The 23,613-nt window shown below is 38.8% G+C and overlaps 1 protein-coding gene across 1 annotated transcript in view; it reads left to right on the top strand.

Annotated features, from left to right (window-relative positions):
• Nucleotides 1-23,613, top strand: part of LOC117675077 (maestro heat-like repeat-containing protein family member 2B) — a 72,632-nt gene that overhangs the window by 39,317 nt on the left and 9,702 nt on the right. The window contains exons 24-35 of the mRNA XM_034433398.3: nucleotides 1,002-1,081; nucleotides 2,799-2,934; nucleotides 4,686-4,781; nucleotides 6,974-7,075; nucleotides 8,546-8,669; nucleotides 15,960-16,069; nucleotides 17,058-17,210; nucleotides 17,662-17,816; nucleotides 18,466-18,628; nucleotides 20,754-20,944; nucleotides 21,527-21,664; nucleotides 22,993-23,104. Of these exons, the coding sequence (XP_034289289.2) occupies nucleotides 1,002-1,081; nucleotides 2,799-2,934; nucleotides 4,686-4,781; nucleotides 6,974-7,075; nucleotides 8,546-8,669; nucleotides 15,960-16,069; nucleotides 17,058-17,210; nucleotides 17,662-17,816; nucleotides 18,466-18,628; nucleotides 20,754-20,944; nucleotides 21,527-21,664; nucleotides 22,993-23,104 (1,560 nt within the window). The remainder of the gene's footprint in view (nucleotides 1-1,001; nucleotides 1,082-2,798; nucleotides 2,935-4,685; nucleotides 4,782-6,973; nucleotides 7,076-8,545; nucleotides 8,670-15,959; nucleotides 16,070-17,057; nucleotides 17,211-17,661; nucleotides 17,817-18,465; nucleotides 18,629-20,753; nucleotides 20,945-21,526; nucleotides 21,665-22,992; nucleotides 23,105-23,613) is intronic.

Below are 23,613 nucleotides of genomic sequence, written 5' to 3'. Positions count from 1 at the left end.
TGGAGATTTTACAGTATCCTTCCCCTGCCACGCCCACCAAGCCATGCCACACCCATCAAGCTACACCCACAGAACCGGTAGTAAAATATTTTGAAACCCACCACTGCTATACATCTACAAAGCTGTCCTTTAAATGCTTCTCTAAATCACATTATGGGAATCCACATCCCTTCAAACTGACTTCTTTCCTATAATTGTGGCAGCACTGATGTTCTGCTTTAAACTTCAGTAGACCATTACTGAGGGGAAAAGGAGGAGGAGGAGGGGAGGAGGAGGAGGAAGAGGGAGGGTCCTACCCACTTTATATGCTTTCAGCATTTGATCCTTTTTGATGTGTAGACCCTTAATCAGATCTATGAAGACATGCCTAATACAAACTCAAACCCATGGCAAATTTGTCAAATAGGTCATGATACCAATTTCTTCCCAGCTTTGCAAGCCAATTCTAGACTTGATTTGCAATGAATAATACTGCTTCTTTGCTTTTACTCCTTCTGCAAGCTTTAAGTAAATCTACAAAATATTTATTTGTATCTGTTCTTCCATTGCCTTACTATTTTTTTTTTTTAAAAAAACCCTACTGCAAAGATTATAAAAGGATTTTCTTTTTAAAATCATAGGGCATTAACCATAAATGAGCAGAACCAGATTTTATTCAAACTGGCAGAATTGTGCTCTTGCTCCAGAATTTGTCTTTATGATATATTTAGACAAACGCAGTTAAGCTCTCGTCTAAGAAACTAGTTGCTCCGAAAAATCACATATATCGTCTTCATCCTTGCCTAGATGATTATAGTATTCAAAGTCACCCATTGGCTGGCTTTATGGAGTATAACTTCTGGCAGTCTCAGATATGGGGACTTCAGTTCCCAGAATGTTCCAAAGGCCATTCAACTGTAGGAATGCTGCCATAATTCATAGGGTTTTTTTTTTTTGCAAATCCCTTTGCCCATGGTGTACTTTTCATTCTTTTTGTCTTATGTATGCTCTTGTATGCTCAGGATTTCATTAGAGAAGAACCACTGGATTCTTTGGCAACGCCTCTTCGTCCCAAAGCCATCATTGCCATGGCATTCTTGAGGTAGATATTTCTAGTCTTTGGAAGGTCTATATGGTTATATAGTAAATATTTTATTTCATGCCAGGTTCCACGTTTGTAATTTATGAGATTTTATACCAAAAATCATAGATCAGCCTTGCCTAAAATTGGGTTTCCCCTAAACACATTGGGATTGCAATTCTTAGAATTCCCAGCTGACAAATGGGTGGAAATTCAGGAGTTATGGTTACAACTCATCTGAGGAAGGATCGTCTAATGTTTGATTAATGAAATGTTTTGTGACAGGGAGTCCATAGAAACATCAAAGGGATAATAGTAGATCAAAATCAGACAAAACCTTGACTAATCTCTCACCATCCACAATACAGGTTGTCCTTGACTTACAGCTACAATTGAGTCCAAAATTTCTGTTGCTAAGTGAGACATTTGTTAAGTGACTTTTATCCAGTTTTATGACCTTTCTCACCACAATTGTTAATTGAATCACTGCAGTTGTTCAGTCAGTAACATGGTTGTTAAGTGAATCTGGCTTCCCCATTGACTTTACTTGTCAGAAAAGTGATTACATGACCAGGGACAATGCAACCATCATAAATATGATGTCAACTCGCAAAGAATCCCTGGCCTGCTCTCAAATTGCCATAGGCAAGGGGGGTGAGAAACCGACGAAGCAGCATTGCAGCCAAAGATGGGAGCACATTCCAGACATATCTTTCTCAAGGCTGTCTCCCAGGGTTACCCACAGTGGCCAGAGGGGAGTGATCTCTACAACCCGCAAAATTGCTCCATTGGTGAATGTGATTGATGACATACCCTAGGGGGAGAGGGGAAACAGGGTCATGACTGGGGGCGTAAATTACATGGAGTCAGAGCTATCTTCACTTGGGAATATATATTTTTTTTAATTTTATTTATATGCCGCCCTTCTCCGGAGACTCAGGGCGGCTTACAGTGCGTTAAGCAATAGCCTTCATACTTTTTGTATATTTATACAAAGTCAGCTTATTGCCCCCACAAACTGGGTCCTCAATTTACCTACCTTAGAAAGGATGGAAGGGTGAGTCAACCTTGAGCCTGGTGAGATTCGAACTTACAGTAATTGCAGGCAGCTGGTGTTAATCACAATGCTATCAGTCTGCTGAGCCACCAGGCCCCCAGTTATTTATTAGGTGCATCATGCCAACATGCTCCTAGTAAATAACTGGATTTCTTTTGAAGCTCGAGGCTCATGATTTAATTAGAGCATCCGTCGGAACCCTGACATATAAATCAGTTGCCAAGCACCTGAATTTTGATCACAATAATGAGGATGCTTCAACAGTCATAAATGTGAAAAACAGACACAAATCACTTTTTGCAAATCTACAATTATCTCTGAAAAGCTGCTCCCTTTCCAGTGTGCAGAAAATCTCTAAAATTCTCATTTATTTTCATACAATGCCCTCCCAAGTTCTATCACTAACCTTTATTTTCTCTTGGATCATGTAAGGTGGGTAATATAGTTCTCCCGTCTTTCAAGAAAATATTTTTATTAACTCAACAAATCAATACATATCAGAGCATAGGGGGGGAAAACTAAAAGAAAGGACATGGAATTCCTGCCTGTTGTGCCCTGCAAATTCCCAAGTTTTGTCTTATTCATTGTTCAGATGACAGTTCAAGTTACCATTCTATTAAGGGCTGATTTTTAGTCTTCAGCTTTAATATATGACCTCTCAGCCCATCTTTCTATGGGTAGCAAATTGAAGCCATCCTTGAACATGGAGGACATTCGCAATCTCCTTGATCAAAGCATCAAAAGTTTGTTTCCCCTCCGTCCCCTGGAGCAGCTGAAAGAAAAAGGAGAGACAGAAAGGGATGCTTTATATATTCAGGTAATTAGAGTTTTTTCTCTACAAACTTTTCTTTTTCTAGTCTGCTAATGGGTTTTGTAGGAAAAAAAAAATCTCCAGCTCGCCACTGCCTGATATAGGATGCTGGTTTAATTAAACCCTCTGCTTTGAGGTTGAATTCTTACTATAAAAGATATCAATGTCATATCCAGTCCAGTCATGCCTTCCCCATGCATTTGTAACTTGTATCATTCCTAAGCATCTGGCTAAGTTATTAGAGATGACTAACATATCTGGGTATGGCATCAAAGTGGAAAAACAAATACAGTGGTAGGATTCAGCCGGTTCGGGCCAGTTCAGGTGAACTGGTTGTTAAATTGCTGGCTAGCCCCTCCACTCCCCGCCCCTTCCAGGAGTCCCCACGTGCCCCATTTTGGCTCCCAGGTAAGAGCAGGGAGGCCTACTAGTCCCAAAATGGGGCACAGGGAGGTACGGCGTGGTCCCTCCGCAGCCCGTTTTTGCTTCCAGGAGGCTGCAGGGAGGCCTACTAGGTGCAAAGCAGGGCATGGGAGTGACATGCCCCCCTCCCGTGGCCCATTTTTGCTCCCAGGGGTTGCAGGAGGCTGAGTGTTGCCTGTCACACACCCTGGCCCCGCCCACCATGGCCACACCCACCCAGCCGGTCATTAGGGCTGAAAACCAGTTGTTAAATTATTTGAATCCAAACACTGAATATAGATTATTTTAGCGATAGAATATTTGTAGTTTAGGATTGAACTGCAGGGTCCTTGGTGCTCTCTGATCTTGGTGGTTTTTCTTGTAAATGTTTCAGTATCAAACTAGGTAAATCATTCCCTGCTAGTAGGGAATGGGATTTGTTTTCATTTGATATACTAGTGGCTTGCCCTGTCAATATTGGTCCATATTGCTTACTGTGAGCTTAACCCCATCCCCTACTAGCACTGATGATATTACCTACTGTGTTACTGAAACATCTACAAGAAAACAACCCAGCCGAGAGAGCAGCAATGATCCCCATACATTCCCCCTCCCCCAAATTGCCTTTCTGCTCAGGATTTGACTAATCACACTTTTTTTTTTCAAAAATTCTGAAAAAAATATACTGCTCAAAAAAATAAAGGGAACACAAGCAGAAGACATCCGAGATCTGAATGAATAAAATAGCCTTATTAAATACTTTGTTCTTTATGTACAGTAGTTTATACACTGCTCAAACAACTAAAGGGAACACAAAACTACTGTATGTAACGAACAAAGTATTTAATATGACTATTTCATTCATTCAGATCTTGGATGTCTTCTGCTTGTGTTCCCTTTATTTTTTTGAGCAGTGGATAAGTGTGTGTGTGTGTGTGTGTGTGTGTGTGTGTGTGTGTGTGTACAAGTGTTAGTTTGTAAAGAACAGATTCCAATGCAGGTTCATACATAACCTTGCCTGGCTGATGTGTCTTCCTACTGGAGAGAAAAGTCAGTGTCTTTTCTTCAGCAGAATAATTCTTGGGAAGATAATTCTGACTGGAAAAAACAATTTTCTCAGCAAGAAAATAATTAACACCTACAGGACAAATATAGAAACTTTGAAAAGGGACCTCAAGATAAGGCCAGATCCCTCCTCTAGGCAGAGATCCCTCTCTTCTAGAACCATTAATCAAGTCTGAAAAAAAACCAAGTGATTATGGCAAGCTAATCAGAAGAGAATGATCGTCTAATGGATTTCCTAATATTATATCTAATTTGGCTCCTAGACCTCACTATTTGCATTGTGTTTTTAGTCGCTCTACACTGATTCAATGGATGCTTTTGGGAAACTTGTGAAGAGCATAGTTGAGGAACACCCAACTTCTGAGCTAATGGATGAAATGTTCCAGGTGAGTAATGTCTGTTTGCTGGCATTAGGTAATCTGGAAATTTCAGCCAGTTTAGTTGCTCAGCCATTGCATATTTTCTGATTTGTTGATTTCCAGTTAGGAGTTCATCACATTCTGTATGCAAAAGGTTGATCCTATTGCAGCTGGGCACTGAATCCAACTCATGTAATAATAGTACGATAAAAGGGATAAAATCATTTGGGCAAGACAACATTCATGAAAAGCTAGCTGTCAGAATACCACATGATGGGTGACTTGAAGACTGATTTATTCATTATAATTTTTTTCCCCATCTGATTTAAACACTTCCTAGCAGAAAAGCGAGGTATAAATGTTTGAAATAAAAGTAAGAAACTACTCCTGCATTACTCAATCTATTAGGGCCATCACAATGACTAGTATCCATTCTTACATTCAAGTACAAGACACAAATAGTATAAAAATAGCAATCTGACGTTATCACAATAAACACATTTTCAATTAGATCAACATTTTTATATGTGCAGACAAATGTTAGTCCTGAAGTATGACGTTTCATGAAATGCAGTCATAATGAAAGACTATTTCTTCATTCAATCTTCAATAAATCTGTCAGACAATTGTTCTAAAAACTTGAAAATACCAATGCAAATAGTTTCATCCAAATACCATGCTTTTAGGGTTTGTTTTTTTTAAAGTTTTTTATTAAATAAACATTAAAAACATTGGACATAGTGTGACCATCCTGGTCTTGTCATATCCATACATATTTTTAACATAACAACAAATATAATTACTATTTAACATACATTACTATTTTGTTCTTATATACATATCCCTTGTCCTCGTTTACATATTTGTTTAAGTATTACCAAGTATCGATTTTACAAGCCCTAAATCTTTCTTGTTCCAACTCCTTTTCTCCTTTCCAACCATTGGTACACTTTGTTCCAAATTTTATAGTATTCTGTCTCATCCTTATTTTTGAGTTCTAGTATCAGCCTGTCCATTTCTGCACATGTCAAGATTTTTTTTACTTTTTCTTCTTCCGGGGGGGTGGGTGTTCTTCCTTTTTCCAATATTGTGCATAGACCAACCTTGCTGCTGTTAAAACATGCAGCATTAAATATATCAATTCTTTGCTATATTTCTCTTTTGTGATTCCTAATAGGAATAATTCTGGCTTCAGATCTATGTTTTGGTCTAGTATCTCCTTCAACCATATCTTAATCTGATGCCAAAACTCTCTGGCTTTCTTACATAACCACCACTATTAGTTTTTAGGGTTTTTTAAGCCTCATAGAAAATACTAGAATAGAATAGAATAACAGAGTTGGAAGGGACCTTGGAGGTCTTCTAGTCCAACCCACTGCTTAGGTAGGAAACCCTACACCACTTCAGACAAATGGTTATCCAACATCTTCTTAAAAATTTCCAGTGTTGGGGCATTCACAACTTCTGCAGGCAAGTTGTTCCACTTATTAATTGTTCTAACTGTCAAGAAATTTCTCCTTAGTTCTAAATTGCTTCTCTCCTTGATTAGTTTCCACCCATTGCTTCTTGTTCTACCCTCAGGTGCTTTGAAGAATAGTTTGACTTCCTCTTCTTTGTGGCAACCCCTGAGATATTGGAACACTGCTATCATGTCTCCCCTAGTCCTTCTCTTCATCAAACTAGACATACCCAGTTCCTGCAACAGTTCTTCATATGTTTTAGCCTCCAGTCCCCTAATCATCTTTGTTGCTCTTCTCTGTACTCTTTCTAGAGTCTCAACATCTTTTTTACATCGTGGCGACCAAGATTTATTTATACTAGATTTATTATTATTATTTATTATTATGTTATCCCCCATAATCGACTCAGATCTATATCCCTAACATCTACACCTTGATTCTCTCCCCCATCAAGAAAACACATGCTCCCATAGCCAAGATGGGAGAAAAATTAGAAAGCTTGGGGGAAGCATTCTATTGTCTCCAGGTGGAGGTTTTCTACATCTCATCTCACTCAGGGTATCTAACAGAAGCAAAGGGTGGGTTTTTTTTTCTTTATTCGCTATACATGACCCTCCATCCCAAAAGGTCTGCCTCTCTAGATAGCAATGTGGGAAAACCTGATTTTAAAAATGGAATGAAATAATTAATAAAATTACTGGGAAAAAAACTATGACAGATACTGATATCTTCCTTCCTGTCTCCTTGCTTGATCAACAGCTCATAGACCCTTGGTTCACTGAAACAGAATGGAGCAGAGAGCGGGCATTGCAAGCTATTTTCCATGCCCTTGTTGCATTTCAGGAAAAGTTTCATCTCCCTGTGAGTTATCTACTCTTCTCCTTGCTGGCAATCTGTGAGGGGCTAAGAAGCACCTCATTCATCCGGAGCCTATATTGGAATCCAATACTGTACATTTGTTGAACACTAGGACAGAGCATACTGGTTTATTCTTTCAGTTTTTGGGTATTTATCTTAAATGGGCTTGAGCATTAACCAGGATGAGAGAAACATGAGAAAGCCTATGTTTAGAATAAACGTTTGGTTAAATTATACATATGCACATAGGTACTACTTTATACTATGTGCTTGAAGAAAAGTGGCATTGTTTACATGAGTTGGATTGATGGGCAAACATGCCTAAGGGCAGGCAACCTCTCTTGGCCTGGGAATCAGGTGTCATGCTCTGACTAGGGAGGGGAGAATTTCGGGAATGGAAAATCAAAGAAGAAATTTATGTGCCAATCTCAAGCAATAACAAATGTTACAAATGACTTCATTTGTCAAAACAATCCCATTAGATCAGGAACAGAGTCATAAGCAAGTAAAATTAAGCAATAATGCCAAGTTTACCAAATCTCACAACTTATTTCAAAAAGTCTTGATAAAATGTATGATTTCAGGTGGCTTCTAAATGTTGGCAGCACAGGTATCTCATTTGCTTTTCTAAGAAGGCCATTTCACAAACTGGGTAAAAGATAAGGATTCTCTTATCTCTTGATGACTTCATAAACATACCAAAGATTTTGGAAGAAGTTAAGTATATCAGGATATGAGAGGTAGTATGGTGTAGTGGATAAAGGCACCGGACTAGAAAGCAGGAGAATGTGAGTTCTAGTCATAACAGGCACAAAGCCAGCTGGGTGACCTTGTGCTAATCAGTTCCTTTCAGCCTAGGAAGCAGGCAATGGCAAAACCATTTCTGAAATCTTACCAAGAAAACTGCATGGATTTGTCTAAGTAAGCCCTTATCTGGAGTCAACAATTACTTGAAAGTGTTCACACACAAAAATCAGAACCGCTACACCTAAAAATAGCAATAGCAATGCCCACCTCAGAAGGATGAAAGGCCGAGTCAACCTTGAGCCTGGTGAGATTTGAACTACCAAATTGCAGGCAGTTGGCAGGCAGCAGAAGTAGCCTGCAGTACTGTGCTACAAGATAAATGTAGAGGGAATGGGATATTTTGCAAGTGAGTAGACTGAAATAAAGGGGAAGACAAGAAAGCATGATTCTATGGAACTAAAAAAGAGCAGTAAGAAGTTTAAAGAATAAAAGGCAATGCATGAAGCAGCATATGGATGTGGTAGAAGCAAGATCCTTCTCAAGGATGGAAGGATATGGACAGGTATAGCAGTTGGTGTTTTAATCACAGTTTATCTCACACCTTATTGTTTATGAATGTAGGTTATTTGGGAGAAGGGCAATTTTTCAAATATTCTGATTTTCCCCACTTTATTGTAAAACATTTTTTTTTATTTCCTTATTCTTTTTCTCCTCCTCCTTTGGCAGGAGGGAGAAAATTTTCAACAATTTGGATCCCGAGTCGCATTCCTAGCTCCATACACCTGTGACAATTCTGTGCAATGTCGGCAGTGGGCCGCCCAATGCATCACCTGCCTCATTCGTATACAAGGTAAGGGCATGAAATGAGTAAAGGGTCTCCAACCTGTGTTTGCTCTCCTTTGTAAGAATCAAAGGCCTAAGGACCAGTGAACCAAAGGCATACAGTTGATCACTTACCTCATCAACACAACTCTAATGGCAGTAGGATCAGGACTGCTGGCCTAGAAGATATGGGAGGCTTAGAACATTTAAATTTGCGTATAGTCAAGGGTATGGTTTTCCCAGTTGCACTGTATGGTTGTGAAAGTTGGACCATAAGGATGTCAGGCCTAGAAACCATCTTTTTCATTGGAACTTCAGGCCTGTCACATTTTCCCACAGTAGTAGTTTTCTTTTGTTGGGAGTGTTACTTGGAACCCTGACAAAGGAAGGCTGAGCGCCAAAGAATTGAAGCCTTTGAACAATGGTGCTGGAGAAGACTCCTGCGAGTCCCTTGGACTGTAAGGTGATCAAACCGGTCAGTCCTAGAGGAGATCAACCCTGACTGCTCTTTCGAAGGCCAGATCCTGAAGATGAAACTGAAATACTTTGGCCACTTAATGAGAAGGAAGGACTCCCTGGAGAAGAGCCTAATGTTGGGAAAGATTGAGGGCAAAAGAAGAAGGGGGCGACAGAGAATGAGATGGCTGGATGGAGTCACTGAAGCAGTCGGCGTGAGCTTAAATGGTCTGCGGAGGATGGTAGAGGACAGGAAGGCCTGGAGAAAAGTTGTCCATGGGGTTGCGATGGGTCAGACACAACTTTGCAACTAACAACAGCAAATTTATTTATTTAGAAAATTTATACCCACAGTGACTCTAGGTGGCTTACAAACAATAAAAACATAGCATGGAACATTAAAATAAATGAATAAATAAATAAAATAAAAAACAATAACTCACCACCCTTGGTGGCAACACACAGTCAAATAAGCCATTTGATGGGCTTCCTCACACTCTGGAATCCTCAGGCCCACTGACAAAAACCAAGTCTTCAGATGGCCTGGGGAACCCAGAGTGTGAGGGAGCCCATCAAATGGCTTGTTTGACTTTGTGTTGTTGTTGGGGTGAGTGGGTAGGTGGTTATTGTTTTTATTTATTTTTTTTAAAATAATTTTAATTTTTTTTCTATAGTGTGTTTTTGTTTATAAGCCACCTAGAGTCGCTGTGAATAGGTGACTATATAAATTTTCTAAATAAATAAATAAGAAAGGAAGGAAGGAAGGAAGGAAGGAAGGAAGGAAGGAAGGAAGAAGGAAAGAAAGAAGTGAATGAAAACATGGAAGCCAAGAGACCTGCAAACAAAACGGTCAGATCTGGGAGGCTGGATCATTCTAGCAGATCTCTGCTGGAGATCTCATTCTAATAAAATAGTACCTATGACTACTGAAGGAATGTTAATTGATGATTCTGCCTAACACGTAATAATCACTCAAAACCAAAACAATATTTACTCTTTTATATTTAATAAAGTATATGTCAGATGTAAATGCCTTATTCTCTAATGTGTAAATAGTGTACAGACAGGGTATCAGGGGTTAACTTATTCTTCACTTCTTAATGTATTCATAATTCACCACTCCCACATATAGCTCCACCCATTGTATATATAAGGAGCTACCTACACCCTTTCCCCCGCTTCTATCTGTGAATATTCAGTGAATATAGAATGCCTAATGTAAATAAAAGAATATATAGTTAAATCTTTAACTCTTGCTAATCTTATTGAGTCTGATCCTGAAAATATTGCAACAAACTGGTAGCAGAGGATGGTTAATTGACTCAATAAAAAACTTTAAAATGTCTAAGAAAGATAGGCCCAACACCAGGGCCTACAGCAAAGAAATGGAAACGGAACAAGAAATAATCAACGAATCCACGAATGCAATTTCGAGAGAATCCGAAGAATACACCACTGAAGACGAAGAAATAATTGATGACCAGGAGGAAATCGAAATAGAAAATAACGAACTCAGGTCAGAGATATTAAAACTATTAAAAAGCCAGAAGAATGATGAAAGCCTCATCGCGAACCTCCAAGTTATGCTGAAGAACAGCGGAGCAGCGAGAGAGAAAAACATCACCAATGAAAAACCTAAAGATCCAAAAATAGTGAGTGATATGACTGCGGAGAAAATCATTACAAAGAAGAAAAACGATGATCCCGCGCGAAAATTTGAATGGCGGCCATCTTGGTTTCAACCGGCCTCCAAGATGAACGAAGCAGAACCAATCAGCAAGCTCAATTCAAAATTTCTGGCGCGAAAAATGTTATCAGACAACGAAAACGAAAAGGAAGATTCAAACACCTCAGAAGAATCAGAACCAGAAAGTGAGGAAGATCCAACAAAACACCAAATAAAATCAGCGATGAAAACGCTCTTTGCTGCATTTGGGCCAAAACTGAAAATTACTAAAAAGATACCAAAAAAGCGAGCGAGCAAGCCAATGCCTCAAGACCTGCCCGCTCCCATCCTGACTACTAGAGCGCTGACGCCAGAACCCAGAGAGCCCTGCCGATACCGCCCTACGCCGCAGACCGAAGCAAGCACCAACGCTCTCAATAGAAGAGGAAGAACAGCCACCGTCGTCAGAACCCCCAAAGTCGAACCAGAGACCGACTCATCTGAAGAAGAGCAGAGCGAGCAAGCCGCAATGAGGAGAACCTTCCACGACGACGCCGAAGAAGAAATGAGCAACGCGCATGCGCGAAACTACGCTGACGATCCGGGAAGACATGAACTGGAGAGAAGATCATGCAGACTCGTAGCGAGCATCCCCACGCCGTTTTGCAATTTTCTGCATTTACGAGACCACGGACTACCTCAGGTTGTAAGTAATGGACCCAATAATGTCGGAAATTTACCCAGTGACTTCCCAAAACTAAGGGTTGATGGCATTAATTTACAAGAATGGTATCAACAGCTCCAGGTTGTCTTTATGAAGGAAAACTTACTGTTTTTTATCACTAGTCCCCCAAAAAGACCTTGGACACTAAAAATAGATTGTTTACACAATAGAGCTTTTTTCTTAATAATATCTAGTGTGTCTCCTGCAATGTATCACAGCATTAAGCCAAATTTGACTGTTTCAGAAATTATTCAATGCATGTTTAATTTGTTTCACAGTGACAGTGTAGCTACCACCACAAGGATATCTAAAGACTTCTTTTCATCTAGGATAAAACCAGGGGTTTCCATAAGTGAACATTTAATATCTTTGAACAAAATAAGAGCTGAACTGCATTTGAGGGGGGAGGTGATTTCAGACCAAACAATGAAAAGTGTTATTATCAACTCACTTGATCCATCATGGGACAATTTTATGTCACATTTAGACACAATCAATCTAGGGTATTTATCCATAGAAAGTCTATCTAACAAATTGATAACAGAAGATAATTCTAGAAGGAATCGTTCTAACAATCACACAGAACATAAACCATATAGGAAAGTAGCTTTCCAAGAAAAATATAGTGGAACATTTAAATGTCATAATTGTGGATCCAGGGAACACAATAGAAGAGATTGCCCAAAATTCTTAAAAGAAAGATATAGATCAGAATACAGAAACAAATACGATTATAGACAGCCTTCCATAGAAAGGCATAGATATAGGAGCCCACCAAATCACAGAGAGAATAGAGGGGGCAGAGACAATTCAAAGGATAGAAAGTCTGGTTCACTGAATGGATTAAATAAACAAGACAACACTAACACACAACAAAGTGAGAACAATAATTGGCTTATTGATTCTGGAGCAACTAATCACACCACTAATAACAAAAGTATATTGTCTTCATTTGCAGAAGATAAATTTGTAATTAAGGTAGCTAACCAAGAAAAGGTTCAAGTATTAGGTAGAGGAAATGTAACCTTGCCTGGTCTAGGAAAAATAGAGGGGGTATTACTAATACCTGAAATACCTCATAACATATTAAGTGCCATAAAACTAAGCAGAGATTCTGACATTAACATTGTCTTTTCAAAAGGAAAGGCAACTTTGGAAAAGAATAAAATAAATGTAGGCACTGTGGTGACTAAAGGAGGACTACCTTATCTAATAACAAAAGAAAAATGGTTACATAACATTGATTCAAATATGGAAGATTGTATTGAAATAGATGATGAGAATGTTAGCAACAGTGACAATGATGAATGTAAAATATCTCATGATCACACAGATGCACACAACGATAAGAAGCCAAAGATAGGTAAACCAATTCATGATGAGTGTGCTCACATATTGCATAGGAAGTTAGGACATGCCAGTTTTCCTGTAGTGCAAAAAATGACTGAACACGCAGAAGGTGTTAAAATAAAAAATTGTGAAAATTATCTGGAATGCTCAGTATGTAAATCTACAAAACTAAAAACTAGTCCCAGGCCAAGAAAATCTACCAGATCAACTAACAAAATTTTTGATTTAGTACACATGGACTTAGTTGGTCCATTAACTCCATCAATCACTTATAGGAAACGTTACTTCCTGACAATAGTGGACGATTATAGCCGCTATGGATTTGTTTATACATTAAAACACAAAGATGAAACATTTCAAAAATTTAAAGAATTTTACAAACGCATAGAAACACAACACAACATCAAAATAAAACAAATTATGACAGACAGAGGATGCGAATTCATGTCTAAAGAATTCTCACAATGGTTAAGAGACAAAGGAATGTTACATTACACATCTAGTCCATTTTCTGCGTTCCAAAACGGGATTGCAGAGAGAAAAAATTCCACATTACAAACCATGATTAGATGCACATTGGAAGATGCTGGCTTAAGCAAACAATTCTGGTCAGAAGCCTTACATTATTCAAATTACACACAAAATAGAACATGGTCCAGCATTGTAAATAAGACACCATATGAAGTGATGTATAATAGAAAACCAAAATTAGCACACATGCATATATTTGGAGTCACAGCAGACGTACACATACCTAAACAATTAAGAAGAAAGGGAGAAAATGTGTCCAGGAGACTCAGATTTATGGGATATGAGACTGGCACTAAAGGATACAGATTCATTGATAGTAACAACAAATTTATAGTCTCCAGAACAGCTGTGTTCCATGAACAAGCTAACTGGTCTAAATTACATCTTAATGAGATATTCCCAAATAAACATGAAGATACAAAATCTCATGAGAAAGGGACTATAGAAAAGCAAAATATCAACAAATATAAAAACAAAACCAAAACTTGGACAAATAGCCAACTCAAAATAAAGACAGACACACTAACAAAAAAGGAAGCAAGATATTTGCATGATAACGATAGTAAACCCGAAAAAATCATTAGAAACACCAGAAATCAAATGCCAAATAAATACAAGGATTATGTAATGCACATGAATGGTGAACCAACAACACCCAATACATACGAGGAAGTGTTAAAACTTCCTCACGAAGAAAAGGAAAAATGGGAATTAGCAATGAAGAAAGAGATGGAAAGTTTACAAGGACTAAATGTATTTACACCTGCAACTGCACCTAAAGATAAGACAATTATTGGTACCAGATGGATATATAAAATTAAGAATTTAGAGGGAGGAAATACTCTATACAAAGCTAGATTAGTTGCACAGGGTTATGCACAGAAATATCCGGAGGACTATACTGACACGTATTCCCCCACTGTAAGAACAGAGAGTGTCAAAACAGCTCTAGTGGTAGCATCAGCACTCAATCTTGATGTATTCCAATATGACATACAGACTGCGTACCTACACGCAAAATTAGATAAAGAAATATACGTGAGAGCACCTCATAGTCAATACACAAACAGAAATGAGACTTGGTTGTTAAACAAGAGTTTATACGGGCTAAAACAATCTGGTAAACGGTGGTATGATTGTTTAGTAAAAGTACTTAAGACCATGGACTTCAACGCTACCACTGCTGATAATTGTTTCTTTGTCAAGAGGGGTGATGATTACATTGAATTTGTATTGATTTATGTGGATGACATTTTATACATAGGAAAACATAAAGAAAGAAGAGAAACTTTTGTAACTAAACTAAATGAGCATTTCTCATTGAAATCTTTAGGCAAGGTAAACAAATACCTTGGTGTCCAAATTAATAAGACAAAAAGGGGATTCAAACTTACCCAGAGAGATAAGATCATAGAACTTTTAAATAAATGCAACTTAAACAATGCCAAACCTTGTGATACCCCTATGCAAACTGACTTTCTAAGAAATTCTGATGAATCTTCTCCCGAGTTCAAGGACAATACATTCTATAGATCAATCATAGGTTCACTCCTTTACATATCTAATTGGACTAGACCAGATATCGCTTTACCACTCAATTTATTATCTAGGCATGTCAGCAAACCAACAATGTACCACTGGGAAGCTGTTAAAAGAATTTTAAGATATCTAAAAAGTACACTAGACTTTTGTTTAATGTTAGAGCCTAATGATATTAAAGAACCAAAGCTTACGTGTTATGCAGATGCAGATTGGGCTGGAGACACCTCATGCAGAAAAAGCACATCTGGTTATGTATTTCTCTTAAATGACTGTCCAGTTTACTGGTACACTGGTAAACAAGAACTAGTGGCTACTTCAACGACAGAAGCGGAATATGTTTGTTTATCCAAGGCCGCAAATAACCTTGTATGGTTTAATGATTTAATTTCAGATGTCTGGAAAAAACCTGCTCTGCCCTTTGTTATGCATGAAGACAATAAAGCAGCCATTGAAATATCTAGATCTGATGCCATTGGACAAAGGTCCAGACATATAGATATAAAATTTAAACATGTGAGACAATTATCTCAGGATGGATTTATTAAAGCAGTGCATTGCGACACTTCAGAACAATTAGCTGATATATTGACAAAGCCTTTACCTTCTAAACAGCATAAATATTTAACCTCTAAGTTGTATGTTTTGTATTGTCCTGAATCTGAATGTAACTGGTGTTGTATAACGAATCGGCATTTAGAGGGGGATTTGTCAGATGTAAATGCCTTATTCTCTAATGTGTAAATAGTGTACAGACAGGGTATCAGGGGTTAACTTATTCTTCACTTCTTAATGTATTCATAATTCACCACTCCCACATATAGCTCCACCCATTGTATATATAAGGAGCTACCTACACCCTTTCCCCCCGCTTCTATCTGTGAATATTCAGTGAATATAGAATGCCTAATGTAAATAAAAGAATATATAGTTAAATCTTTAACTCTTGCTAATCTTATTGAGTCTGATCCTGAAAATATTGCAACAGTATACCTAGCAGCACCTGAACTCGTCAGAAAATGATTCAATCATTCTTCTGTTCCTTCTCTCAGCTAGGTCACAAGCTACATATGTGGAAGATAAAGAAATGGAATCTGCTTATGCTAATCTACAGACAGAGGTGTTGGGGGACCTTCTCAGGGCATCTTCCAAAATGGCCAAGGTTTGGGCTTCCAGGATTTCTCTTTTGGGGGGGCAGGATGCTGAGTAAAATGCTATCTGGTTCTCACACACATACCTGTGTACTTCCCTTCTACCATCTCTCTCTCACTCTCTTCCTCTCTCCTTCCCATTCAAGATTTTGGGTAGATCAAAGCAGTATTTAAAGCTGGAGTCTTTGTTCATTTTGGGGAGGGAATGATGAGAATTAGGAAAGGCCTACTAAGCAGGGATGGGCTGCTGGGGATTCGCAGGGGTTCAGGAGAACCTCTAGCTAAGATTCTGTGCAGTTCAGAGAACCCCTAAATCTCACTCCTGGCTAGCCCCACCCACCCCACCCCTCCCAGGAGTCCCCACACGGCCCATTTTTAATGCAGGTAAGTGCAGGGCACACACGGAGGCTCAGGGAGGGTGAAAAACAGGCCTACCAGAAGTTCGGGAAGGCCAGAAATTGGCCCTTTTCAGGCCTCCAGAGGGCCTCCGGAGCCTGGGGAGGCTGTTTTCGCCCTTCCAGAGGCTCAAGGAAAGCCTCTCGAGCCCGGGGAGGGCAAAAATGCCTCCCCACCATGGTGCAGGAGGCCGACGAGGCCACACCCACCATGGCCACACCCACCCAGCAACTGGGCAGAGAACCCCTTGCTAAAATTTTTGAAGCCCATCCCTGCTACCAAGCTACACTTTCTTAACATAACCTGTTTATTATTTTGGGAAAAACTCTCTTTGAACCCTACTTTAGGGAAATAAAGGAAATGGAAGCTATAAGCTGGTTCTCAGTAGCTCTTATTCTGCAGATCATATTAGTTCACTACCTGATTGCATTCAGGAAGATGCCGAAGACTATTCAGGAAAACATCCTCAGGAATTAAATTTCACAATCTTGTTGTTTTATTGATTGGGGGTTGACTTTGTTTAATTGGCTTAATTGTTATTTTCATTTATATCATGGGCGTGCAATTTTGGATATATCTGATCTATTTCTGGTATGTTGACAGGTGGTCAGTGCTTATTTTCCACTGGATCAAGGTCTTGATTTTGTCAAGAGCATCCTGGAAGTTTTAGTATCTGGAAACAAAATGTGTGCCATTGCTGCTGGTCACTGGCTCCTAACTATCCTCCAGGATTGTGGAAATGCAATGGAAGGACAGGTGATTTTTTGTCACAAGATGGATCTTTTAAAACATTGCTTCACATAGAGTAGGGTGGACATTTTTTTAGTGGCCAGGAGTTAATTCTAACACATTATAGGAGGTCAAGTGTCCAGTGGGTAGAGCAGGATTTTCCTCCTGTCTCAGATGTGGGATGGAGATTTGGCAGGCAGATTCTGACATATCTATTTACATGTCACCAAGTATTTCCTATTAAGAATAGTTAAGACAAGATACTCTTACATTTATATAAACTTTCTAAGAATTGCAGTTAATCAAGTTAGAGCTGTACACTATTTTCAGACTGCTTTAGAAATTCCTATGGAATAAATTAAATATCAGGCAAGAGCCACTTGTTAAATTTAAGGGAATGACCCAAGTCCCTTATGTGCGATTATTATTTGATGTGCTTAACAAATGGGAGTGCAGGTATCTATGTTGCTCCTTCTAGATCTCAGCAGTCCTAGATGTATTCTACAGTCACTTGCCTATTATCAAGCAGGATGACTTGAGACAGTTTCTCATGGATGCCTTGTCCATTGTAGCCCATTTTCATTTGGATGCTGTGTTTAGCAGCCTATTGTGCCGGCGCCTTCCAATGGATAGGTATGTGACCAAATTTAAATCAAGATCTATAATTGTTTGAGAAGGTGACTTCTTTATGTCTCTATGAAACCAAACCTTTGGATTTAAGTTAGTGGAGTTTAAGGCTTACAATGCGTTAAGCAATAGCCTTCATACTTTTGTATATTTATACAAAGTCAGTTTATTGCCCCACAATCCGGGTCCTCATTTTACCTACCTTAGAAAGGATGGAAGGCTGAGTCAACCTTGAGCCTGGTGAGATTTGAACTTGCAGTAATTGCAGGCAGCTGATGTTAATAACAGTGCTTTAGTCTGCTGCACCACCAGGGCTCTACAGTATCAGGAAATGCCACTCTTGTATATCAACATCTGATTGATCTTTACTTTTTCTAAATAAAGGGAGGGTGGGGAGGAATTATTTGTTGCATACATGCCATTATTCATGTGCTTAAGACTGAGATGTGTATTTTGTGTCAGGGGTAGCTATCAATCTTGTGAATAGTCACTGGCATCAAAACTGAAATATGAAATAAGCAAATAAGTGTCACTATACATTCTGCATTAAATTACCTTGGTACTCCATATAGGTGTTGACAATGCATATTGTATTTAATGAATTGGTGCAAAGTTTATCAGATGATGATTTCCTTTTTGCCTTGCTGAATTTTAGTGAGACAGGTGAACTTTGGAGATCTCTGGGTAGAGATGCATCCCTGGCCTTGCTCATCCTTCCAAAGCTAGCAAGCAGAATAACAAAGCCCACAGCCTCAGGAACAATTTTGCACTTCACAAACGAAGATATCGTGGAATTTGCAGAAGAAGAGCCTCTCAAAGTAAGTGGGGAAGAAGAAAACTTAGGGTTTTTTTTTCTATTTTTTTATTTTTATTTTTTATTTTTTTAATTTGATTTATATGCCGCCTTTCTCCGGAGACTCAGGGCGGTTTACAATGCGTTAAGCAATAGCCTTCATACTTTTGTATATTTATACAAAGTCAGCTTATTGCCCCCACAAACTGGGTCCTCAATTTACCCACCTTAGAAAGGATGGAAGGCTGAGTCAACCTTGAGCCTTGGAGAGATTCGAACCAGCAGTAATTGCAGGCAGCTGGGTTAATAACAGGGTGCTTTAGACCACTGTACTACCAAGGCTCTATGAAGATTCTATGAATCTTTTCAAGAAGACATTAGGGACATTAGAGTTTCTTTTATTCTGAGTGATTCCTAGAAAAATGGAGAGAAAAAATGTGACTGCTGAAGGATGTTGAATCATCACAGCTGAGCATTGGCCCCCATCTAGGTAGCTGGTTTACTAACACTCTCAAGCTCCAACAAACAGTGTTAAAGCAAAAATACTTTTGTTGGTTAGTTACAATCAATCAATGCTAACAAATTTTCTCAGGTAAGGATATGGGAAGAAATGTACAGAAAATACAAAAATTGGTTAAAAGATGAGCAGCTATATAAATGTAGTAAATAAATAAATAGAAGTTCTATTTCTGTAAATAACACCAGTTTTTAAAAAGGTCTAATGTGGTGCTGTAAAGAGAAATGGCAGCGTGTCCTAACTCTTTATCTAAAAATTACAAAGTGTCCACAACTCTTAGCAGGAATATTGAAACTGCATCCTGCCTTTTCCCTAATCATTCTCCTTCTGTTCAATAATTAACATTTAATGTTTTATTTCTATAAATAAAGATATTCTATAAATAAATCTTATTTCTATAAGATACGTTTGGCAGAGAGAGTCATGAATTTTGTGAAACTCTCTTCTCCCAAGAAGCACAGCACACACAGCATTTATGGCATTTTGTCACTAGGCTCATCATCTGTTTTATTGGGCATGATAAATACTGCTTCTGCTTTTCTGTGCTTTATTGTTTTGATACCTTTGTTCTTCATTAATGTTTTACTTTTGTTTGTTATTCTTACCAACCCTTAATTATTATTTTTTTTAGTGAAAAGGGGGGGATATAAATAGAATAAATACATGAATAAATCCAAGTGTTTTCAAAAATTTAAAGTGTCCCAAGAATGGAGCGAGACCACAACACACAGTTCCAGTGTTACTGGGTCTGATCACACTGCAATACTTTGGGAACAAAAAGCTGACCTTTAACTACCAATCCTGTGGCTTGTCTGTGAATCTGTGGACTTAGAAAATAAAGGGTGCAGTTAAGGGTTAGCCCCTGCGGTTCACAAATGTCCCTCCCAATAACACTGGAAACAAAAATTGGCCACCTTATATTGCCTGGAGCAACTTTTGGTAAAACCACAATTTAACAGAATAGAATAACAGAGTTGGAAGGAACCTTGGAGGTCTTCTAGTCCAACCCACTGCTTAGGTAGGAAACCCTACTTCAGACAAATGGTTATCCAGCATCTTTTTAAAAACTTCCAGTGTTCGAGCATTCACAACTTCTGGAGCCAAGTTGTTCCACTTATTAATTGTTCTAGCTGTCAGGAAATTTCTCCTTAGTTCTAAGTTGCTTCTCTCCTTGATTAGTTTCCACCCAGTGCTTCTTGTTCTACCCTCAGGTGCTTTAGAGAATAGTTTGACTCCCTCTTCTTTGTGGCAACCCCTAAGATATTGGAACACTGCTATCATGTCTCCCCTAGTCCTTCTTTTCATTAAACTAGACATACCCAGTTCCTGCAACCGTTCTTCATACATTTAGCCTCCAGCCCCCTAATCATCTTCGTTGCTCTTCTCTGCACTCGTTCTAGACGAGTCTCCACATCTTTTTTACATCATGGCGGCCAAAACTGAATGCAGTATTCCAAGTATGGCCTTACCAAATGGTATTAACACTTCACGTGAATGAACCATATGATTGGAGGAAGGGTCCTCACGAATCCCAAATGTCCATTACATTAAGCTTTATCTTCCACTATTTATTTTGCTTTCTCAAGGATTGGAAAGAAACGTCCAGATTTCAGTCTCTTCTTTCTTTTCTCAGGCCACCTGTGCCATCTACGAAATCCTTTCTGTTCTGCAAGTGAAAAAAGTCCTCCAACAGGTGTTCCCAGAGCTCTTTTGTGCTCTGCTATGGCAGGTCAGCAAAACCTTGGGGCAAAAGATGCCTTTATCCGAAGGCCGACGGAAGCTGTTTCTAAGAGAACAACAACTGTCTGAAGGCAACCCGTGCAGGTAAACCTTCCTCTCTCAACAGCTCATCTTTTCTTTTAATAGTGGAAAGAGAACTTCTCACAAAGTAAATTTGCTTCCATCAAAGATTTTCTACGTAGCATGACCAGGACAGACATAAATTGCTATTGTTAAAGGTCACTCTTAACACACAAGCAGAGTGGGATGGAGGTTTTGATATTCTAGACCCGTGATGGTGAACCTATGGCACGTGTGCCAGAGGTGGCATGCAGCACTCTCTGATGGCATGCAAGCCGTCACCCCAGTTCAGCCTCGCTGAGCACGTGCATGCACCTCCTGCCGGCCAGTTGGTCTTCAGGTCTCTGCCATGTGGGGGGGTGCGTGCACATGCATGCGGGGCTGGGGTGCATGTAGGGCATGGGGTGCGTATGCACAGGAGACCAGGGTATGCATGGGGTGCGTGTGGATGCAGGGGGCGCATGCAGGGGGCATGCACAGGGGCTGCACGTGCATTGTATTTTGGAGGTTCGGCCGTGCACATCCGCGCACACTTACGCTTTGGGCACTCGGTCTGGAAAAGGTTAGCCATCACTGTTCTAGGCTGATGTTCTTTTTCTTGGATAGACTTTCTGTGTCAAGCCTGAAGGCTCTAGTATTAAAGCTCACCTGTGACCCATTGTTGGCAGAAATCAGAGAAGTGAGTATCTGGGCATTACTCAGAGATCCTAAAACCCATCAGGAAGGTGTCTGTCTGCTAATACGGTAAGAGAATTGTTAATGATTTCCTAATGGCTTTAAGTACAGGGACAATATAGCTCTTTGTACCAGTTTTGGAAAACACAGTTGAAAGAATGAGTTAATTCATTTGTGTGCTTCTTCTGGACACTGGCAAACTGGTGCTGAATTATATAAGCCTTGCTCTGACTCAATAGCATAACTTTTCTTGCATTTTTAAGCTTTCTGTAAGGCCTTCGCTCACCATTTCCCCCAATATTTAAAGGAAAATATTAGCTACATCAAAAATATTTAAATAAAAATCTTAAGTTATTTCAACTATGAACCTATTATTAGATATGGATGGATGGATGATAGATAGGTATAGAGATAGAAGTAGATGATATACTGTAGATATATATGATATAGATAGATGACAGATATAGATGTAGATATAGATAGATTTAGAGGTAGATGGATGGAGATGAGGGAGGGAGGGAGGGAGAGAGAGAGAGAGAGAGAGAGAGAGAGAGAGATGATAGAGAGATGATAGAGAGATGATAGATAGACAGACAGATAAATAGACAGAGACAGGCAGCAGGCTGAGACAGACAGAGAGAGAGACAGAGAGATACATACATACATCGGTGCTCTCTGACTTTGGTTGTTTGCTTACAGAAATATCTTCTTTCCCAACCACCATGATTTCCTTCCTTCCATTACAATGAACGAAAAGTAAAGAGGGTAGCCATATCATCATCCAATTCTTGTTTTCCCTCTTCGCCAATTGGTCTTCATTCTGTCTCTCTATTGGCAAATATAAAAGGAATACAACACATGCATACCATTTGCATATCCTGGGAAACTGCAGAACACCTCCTGAATCTAAACAACACTCATACCAATGGAGAAGGAGAACATGGTGATGGCTCTACAGTTGAGTTGCAAATAAGTAAATAAGTTTCACAGACAAGAAGAGAAGCTGCAAAGCAAGAGAAAGGCAGCATAATAAACAAGGAGTAGTAATCCAACTCTTTTAGGGAGAGGTCTTGTCACATATGATGCTGCTTTGAACTAAATGAGTTCCGTTTTTTTTAAAAAAAATATTTATAAAAAACCCTTTATTGTTAAAAAAATGGGCATGGTGGAACCATCTTGGCGATATCTCTGCAATACACAGTGTAACACAAGTCTCTTATGTATTCAGTATACATTACTACTTACTAATTATATACACATACTTAACCTCTTCTACACTTTACAATTACAGTTACATAATATATTACATATATTGTCTCTTGTTTCACTCTACGCATTCTGAGTTCCATTTTTGAACTTGGCCCATATCCCTTAATCAGTCTTTTTTTATTTTTCAGTTGTTTGTTTCAGAATAGACTTCTTCACTACAAAACTATCCAGAATATCTTACCATGGATAAATTCAGACTGCCAGAAGCTCCGACTAACAGGAACTGCCTTCTTGACAGAAGTAAGGCTTAGGACCTAGAATGCTGACAGCCTTAAAGGATTGGAGACAAGTTAGCATGAGTGGGGCCCTTTAATGTATATTTGTTTGTTTGTTTGTTTGTTTAGTTAATTAGTTAGCTAGTTAGTTAGTTAGTTAGTTAATCAAATTGATGTAGCTACCCATCTCACATAAAGTGACTCTGGGCAGCATGCAACATTAAAATAAAACAACAATATAACACAGTCATTATAAAAACAATTATTATAAAAACAACCATTATACAAATATAGACAAATCATTTTTTAAAAATTAAAATATTATTAGTAATTAATACAAGTCATAAATGGAGTACAATCAATAAATCATCTACATATTTTCTCCACAGCTTTGAAGGCCCACAGAAAAGGGCAAGACCATTTTTTTCTCACCATTTTAAACATGGATATTAGAGCAGGAAGTCTCTAATTATCTATGTAATATTTATTCATTTATTATTTTTATTGTTTTTATTTTATTATTTATTATATTTT

Source organism: Pantherophis guttatus, chromosome 1 (assembly GCF_059756535.1).
Source record: "Pantherophis guttatus breed Tessera chromosome 1, ASM5975653v1, whole genome shotgun sequence".
Lineage (NCBI taxonomy): Eukaryota > Metazoa > Chordata > Lepidosauria > Squamata > Colubridae > Pantherophis > Pantherophis guttatus.
The sequence above is the reverse complement of the archived record's forward strand: the minus strand, read 5'-3'. Positions and strand labels throughout refer to the sequence as shown.